The 6,705-nt window shown below is 52.4% G+C and overlaps 1 protein-coding gene across 1 annotated transcript; it reads right to left on the bottom strand.

Annotated features, from left to right (window-relative positions):
- Positions 1 to 708: 708 nt before the first annotated feature.
- LOC131845431 (uncharacterized) lies at positions 709 to 6,308 on the bottom strand. Its single transcript, XM_059194495.1, has 2 exons — positions 4,908 to 6,308; positions 709 to 4,833 (listed from the first exon to the last, which is right to left on the bottom strand). The coding sequence occupies exons 1-2, from the start codon at positions 6,306 to 6,308 to the stop codon at positions 709 to 711; spliced, it is 5,526 nt and encodes a 1,841-aa protein (XP_059050478.1).
- Positions 6,309 to 6,705: the final 397 nt, after the last annotated feature.

The following is a 6,705-nucleotide window of genomic DNA, read 5'->3' as shown; positions in this document are numbered from 1 at the left end:
GATTATTTTTGCTTTGATATAATCGGCTTACATGTTTTTATTCGTTATAACTGTATTTTAGGATATACCTCCAGAAGCTCCATGTTTGGCTCTATATTTTAATAAATCCTGCCACCTGTTAGTAAAAGCTTTATTAATACTCCAGTTGTATATTTAGGTGGTATAGTATTTTATAAATGAATAACAGACATGAAAAGGTATATAGAGTTAGTATTAAATACAGCATGTCTACAAAACAAGTCCTTCATTTGTGTATAACGCACCTTTTTATATTATTATTGTATTTTTTTATAAATTTTGAATACGATCTTGTACGGGTATCTATTCCCCGTACTTGTTTGTAAGGTTGCGGGTGCAGGTGGAAACAAGAAAGACAAGTGTAATTATCCTCTCGAGCAGAGTTCGGTGGTCTGTACTAGCGATGGAAGCGGAATGAATTGTGCCGCGTTCGGCACCTATATTTATACTCCGCCCGCTCGCACCGTGTCACGTACTAGGTAACGATTGTGTTACGCACATAGGTGCGAGCGGGACGGATAGCGCGAAAAGACCACCTCTACTCGCTCCTTTATTTATTAATTTAAACTTTACAATACAATTATATTTAATTCTATCTAGTAGGGAATTGAAACTACTACAATTATAAATTTTATTAAGCTAACAATAATCAAATATGTACAATAGTCGCGAACATATCTCCCGCCGCAGCTAAGCTGTATTTAATTCGAGTTCGCGTTGCTCGATTGGCAGGATTACTAATTTCTTCGTAGGTCGCCGAAGTATCCCCTTGTTAGTGCGCACGTCGACCGCCCGTATTTCACCATCCGGTCCCGGATACGTAGCCACCACCACGCCGCGCGGCCAGGAGTTCCGAGGCAAGTTGCCGTCTGCCACCAGCACCAAGTCTTCTAACTTGATGACTCCGTGTGTAGCTCGGGGCTCCCGCCGGTGTTGTAGCTGGGGTAAATATTCGGTTACCCAGCGCCTCCAGAAGCAGTCAGCGAGCCACTGACTGGCGCGCCACTCCTTCCTGCCCGCCGTATCGCCCTCAGCGAAAGCTCCCGGCAGTGGTACGCGGGACGGACCTCCCAATAGGAAGTGGTTGGGGGTGAGTGCGTCCTCGTCGTCTGCTGATGTCGACACGTGGGTGAGAGGTCGACTGTTGAGCGTGTGTTCTACTTCCACCAGCAGGGTGAGAAGGACTTCTTCTTTCGGGGCTCGTTCATGCAGCGTTGCGGCCAGCGCGGTTTTCACGCTGCGCACTAGTCGTTCCCAGGCGCCGCCCATGAAGGGAGCGCTCGGTGGTATGTAGCGCCAGCGTATAAAGCGCACCGACGACTCTTCTTCCATGGCTTCAGCGGCTGCTTTCTTCATCTCGAGGTCGGCACCCTTGAGGTTGGTGCCTTGGTCCGACCACAGCTCCGTGGGGCACCCGCGGCGGCTTATAAAGCGCCGCAGAGCCATTACTGCGGAGTCGGTGCTGAGGCTGCCGGCGATCTCCAGGTGCACAGCCCTCGTGGTGAGACATGTGAACAGCACGCCGTACCGCTTCTGATGCGTGCGACCCACCGTCACTGTCATCGGCCCGAAGTAGTCTAGGCCGGTGAAGGTGAACGGCCGCTGATGATGTGCCAGCCTGCTGCGTGGGTGGTTGCCCGTTGATGGTTGTGCTGGTGCTGCTTTCCTGATGCGGCACGTTTGGCATCTCTTCAATTCACTACGAACGGCATGTCGTAGGCGCAACACCCACATGTGTTGACGCACCTCGTTCGCAGTAGTTTCGAAGCCCCCGTGATGAAGTTTTCTGTGCACCCATGCTATGTACAGGCGTACCCATACATGTTGACCGTCGACTATGGGTGGTTCCCGTTGCTCCGCGGACAGATTGGCGGCAGCCGACACCCTTGAGCGGAGTCGCAGCACATTGTCTTCGTCGATGAAAATGGACAACTGTATAAGTCGACTACTCGACGACAGTTGTTTATTGCGTCGCAACGCCGCTATATCGATGCTGAATGCCTCTTCCTGTATTGAGCGGATCCATAGCCGACGGGCGCGTTCTAAGTAGTGTGTGTCTATGGGTATATAACACACAGGCGCACGTACGTTTTTTCTTTTCGACGGTTCTGGTTTTCTTATCTTGTTGCTTCGCCACGTGGGATCGTCTTCATGTTTTTTGTTTCTCTTGTGGGTAGCGACGGCGCAGTGTTGCTTGAGTGGTCGCAATTTATTTATAAATTGCAATACGCGGGCCGTACTGCGGACGATTTTCATCCAGTCGGAGAATCGCGCGGGATCGGGCAACGCTCGAGATAATCGTGTTGCATCTTGTATTGTGTGGGCGCGCTCTTCGCTTGTATTTACCGTATGGTGGGAATCGCCTTCATGAGGCCACTCTTCTTCTGGTCGATATAGAAACTGCGGCCCCCGGAACCATCTGTGTGTTGAAGTGAAGTGGTGTGGCACGTCGCGTGTGGCATCATCCGCGACGTTGTCGGCCGTCGGCACCCATCTCCACTCGTTCGTTTTCGTATCTTCCATAATTTCAGCGACTCGGTGAGCGACGAAGGGCTTGAATGCACGCGGCCCGGTGCGTAACCAAGACAGTACGGTACGCGAATCCGACCAGTAGACACGACGGGCAGGTTTCAGATCGTGTTCTTCGACAGCCGTGCGTGACAGGCGGCTCCCTAGTACGGCCGCTTGCAGCTCCAGACGTGGTATAGTGGTGACCTTGTTCAAAGGGGCCACTCTTCCCTTGGCTGCGATGAGTGACACACGCACCTCGCCGGTCACGCATACGGCCCGCCAGTATACGACACAGGCGTATGCATCTGAGCTCGCGTCGACGAATGTGTGAAGCTCCGTCGTACGTGCCGTCGCCACACCGGGGTAACACCGTGGTATTACCAAGTGGGGTAACTGCTGTGCGTGCGATATCCAGCTCCGCCACGCTGCTGCTTCCCGTTCTTGCAGTTCGGTGTCCCAGCCGATACCCGTGCGCCACGTTTCTTGTAATATCTTCTTGGCTTGTATTGTGACGGGTGTGGCCAGGCCCAATGGGTCGAACAGCGACATAACGGCGCGGAGGGCTTCTCTCTTCGTTGGAGTGCGTTCGCCTCGTATGATATGTAACGGAAGTTTGTTCCCGTTGAAGTTGAACCCGAGACTGTCTTCCTCAGGCCGCCACACCATTCCCAGTATCTTCTCAGCGTCGAGTTGCACCATGTTCTCTTCATTTCTATGTGAGAACTCTTCTCGTACATGGCGCGAGTTCGATGCCCAGCGCTGAAGATAGTAGTTCGCCCGGCTGTGGATGTAGGCGACCTCGCTTGAGACTCGTACGGCTTGCTCTTCAGTGTCGAAGCTAGCGAGGTAGTCGTCAACATAGTGATTGACAACCACCGCTGCAGCCGCCTCCGGGAACTCTTCTTTATGTAGTTCGGCGTTCTTGTTCTTTACGTATATCGCCGTGCATGGCGACGAAGTGGCCCCGAAGATGACGCTCTTCATCCTATATTCGACAGCTGGACCCTGGCGTCGATCTCCTCTCCATAGAAACCGTTGCATGTCTCGGTCTTCTTCTCGTATTGTGACAAGCATGAACATATCCTTGATGTCCGCTGTGACCGCCACACGGCGCTGTCGGAACCTCATGAGGACCCCAGGTAGTGATTGGAGTAGGTCGGGTCCCGACAGCAGCATGTCGTTGAGACTAATGCCCCTTGTCTTGGCGGCGGCGTCGTGCACGATGCGCAGCTTGTCCGGTTTCTGTGGGTTGATGACAGCGAAGTGTGGCAGGTACCATACTCGTTCAGTCTTCACCGGTGGGGCGATTTCTGCATATCCCCTTTCTAACAGCGTGGTAATTTGCTGTTTATATCTGTTCTCTATCATGTCTTCATTCTTGTCGAGTTTTTTCTCAATTAACTCGAGGCGTCGCATTGCTGAGTCGTAGTTAGCCGGCGGCGTTGCGTTGTCGCGTTTCCATAGCAACGCGGTCTCGTAGCCTCCCGCCGGTAACGGGCGAGTTTTTTCTTGCAATATTTTCAGCGCGCGTTGTTCCTCTTCATTGTATGAGCGCTTCGGTGTGACGCCCAGTGATTCGAGAGCGAAGTGTTCTTTCATTAATCGTTCTATGGATTCTTCATTTTCTTGCCCGTCGACTAAGTGACTGATTCTGTGCACTTGCTGTCTCGCTCTCGCCGCTCCCGTGCCGTGCAACACCCAACCCAGGTCGGTGAGTGATGCGACCGGTTGTGTCTTATTGCCTCTTCTGACTTCATGTGCGAGCAGCAAATGCCAGTTGTCTTGACCCAGCAGAACCGTCGGTTGACCTTCTTCATATGTCAGCTGATCTATTATATCGTACAAGTGTGGACAGTCTTCTATTGTGCTGCGTGATACTGTTTGTGGAGATAACAGTAGTTTCTTCATGGTTCGCGCAGACACGGCATGATCTTCCGATCTTCGTCCCCGTATTGTGAAGTGGACAAGCTTCGATTCATCGGCGTTTATACGTGTCCCGGCCACGGCCTCTATGTAGAAGGGTGCGGGAGGGCCAGTGGCGCCGATTTGCTTCGCTGTTGCTTCTTCGATGATGGTGCACGTTGCGCCGTCGTCCAGGAGTGCGTATGTATCGCACGTTCCTTTGGGACCGATCACTTGTATCGGCACTATCTTGAGGAATGCGATCTTCTTATCTTCTCTCGCAGACGCGACGACTGCGGCTGCTTTATCATCGGAGGGCTCGCTGTCCTTCTTCTCTATGGTGTCGACGTGCAGGAGTGGGTGATGTAGGTGTGTACACCCACCAACGTTGCATCTCTTCGTCTTGCAGTTGTGACGAAATCTTTTTATCCTCAGGCTCAACATAGCCTGTGTTTTTTTGCTATCTCCCATCTTGCTTGTGGCTCGGCGTTCTTCACAGTGATGCAATCGGGTGGTGCGTGTCCCTCCCTGTTGCACGTCGGACACGGCGGTGAAGTCGGTTTCTCCTGCGTGATGTATGTTTTCACGCTTCTCTTCGTTGCTGGCTCCCGCCGGTCTTCATTTACTATTATTTCGGCGGGTGCGAAGTCACCGCACCTGGCTGCGGTGATTTGCAGGAACTTGGAGAGCGTTATCAGGTCCGGTTGATCAGCTGGCTGTTCTGCTACGAAGTCGTAGTATTTGAATCGTAGCGCAGAAGGCATCTTCTCCGTGATGGATCTTGTCACTTCTTCGTTGTACAAATAGTGGTTCTTCTTCAGGGCTTGAATTGTTGCAGTGACATTGGCTATTCTGGACGCGAATAGACAGATGTCCTTGGGGTTGTCTGACAGCCGCGGCAGCGCACGAAGTTTATTCATCTCGGCCATCACGAGTGCTCCTGGACGGCCGAACCTCGTAGCAAGTAATTGTATTACTTCTGCTGCAGACGTATCCCCGACGAAAAGACAGTGTGCAGCCTCTTTGGCCGCACCCTTTAAACACCGACGTAATCTACCCAAGTTTTCTTGCTCGGTCAGCTGCCCCGCAGACTCTTCATAGGCCATCTTCCAGGGCAGCCATTCGCTTGACGCGCCGTTGAAGGGTGGTAGGTCTGTGACTCGCGGCACCGTGGAGGGCTGAATTGCGCGAGCTGCCATAGTCATTGCAGTCGCCAATTCCTTATAGTCGATGCCCCCCTTCAGTGAATCCTCTTCTTTCTTCGTTGGCATCATTGGTGCTATGGAGTCTTCCCTCGGACCGTTGTGGCTTGCATGGTCCCGTCGGAATGCGTCGCTGCACGGCTGCGGCTGCGGCGCTTTCGTTCCCTCTCCGGCGGGTATCGATGAGATATTAATCCCCTGATGCAAGTCGGCGGTCTCTGTGTGTGGCTCCATTGTGAGTGCCAATGTGCTCGTCCGGCGAATCCAGTCCGTAGTCCTCTCTCTTCTTAATGTGGCGGCGTCCTCTTCATTTTCGTCTTCCTCTTCGTCGTCCGTGTCTGCCTCCAATGCTGCGACGCGTGCGGCGGCCAGTTCTACCTCCTTGCGTAGCAATTCTTCTCGGGCTTTAGCCAATTCTTTCTTCTTTTTTGAAGCTGTGGTGCGCGGCGCCCTTGGAATTGTTGTGGTAGTCTCCGCAGAAGTCTCCGCGGAAGTCTCCGTGGTAGCAGTAGGTTCCGAGGACGTGTACGTCGTGGTGGTCGACGTAGTGGCGGCAGCAGGCGACGTAGTGGCGGCGACGGTCGGCGTGGCGGCGACAGGCGACGTGACGGCGGCGGTGTTTTCTTCGTTTGATTGAGCTTCCATGGCTGTTCTTTGGCTTCTTGTTGTTGGCATCTGTGATCTTGATCTCTGTGCAGTCTTGCTTTCTTCTTCCAACAATCCGGCTTCTCGAAGGACCAGATGTACGGGTATCTATTCCCCGTACTTGTTTGTAAGGTTGCGGGTGCAGGTGGAAACAAGAAAGACAAGTGTAATTATCCTCTCGAGCAGAGTTCGGTGGTCTGTACTAGCGATGGAAGCGGAATGAATTGTGCCGCGTTCGGCACCTATATTTATACTCCGCCCGCTCGCACCGTGTCACGTACTAGGTAACGATTGTGTTACGCACATAGGTGCGAGCGGGACGGATAGCGCGAAAAGACCACCTCTACTCGCTCCTTTATTTATTAATTTAAACTTTACAATACAATTATATTTAATTCTATCTAGTAGGGAATTGAAACTACTACAA

This window comes from Achroia grisella, unplaced genomic scaffold (assembly GCF_030625045.1).
Source record: "Achroia grisella isolate CSIRO2021 unplaced genomic scaffold, CSIRO_AGI_Agris_v1 utg474, whole genome shotgun sequence".
Lineage (NCBI taxonomy): Eukaryota > Metazoa > Arthropoda > Insecta > Lepidoptera > Pyralidae > Achroia > Achroia grisella.
This window is presented reverse-complemented; position numbering and strand designations above follow the sequence as displayed.

Bases quoted from the DNA above. Each gene is read 5' to 3' on its own strand.
- LOC131845431 (XM_059194495.1), bottom strand. From the start codon at position 6,308: ATGCCAACAACAAGAAGCCAAAGAACAGCCATGGAAGCTCAATCAAAC. The intron at 4,834-4,907 runs GCAAGATGGGAG...CACAACTGCAAG, and splicing joins TGAAGAACGCCGAGCCACAA to ACGAAGAGATGCAACGTTGG.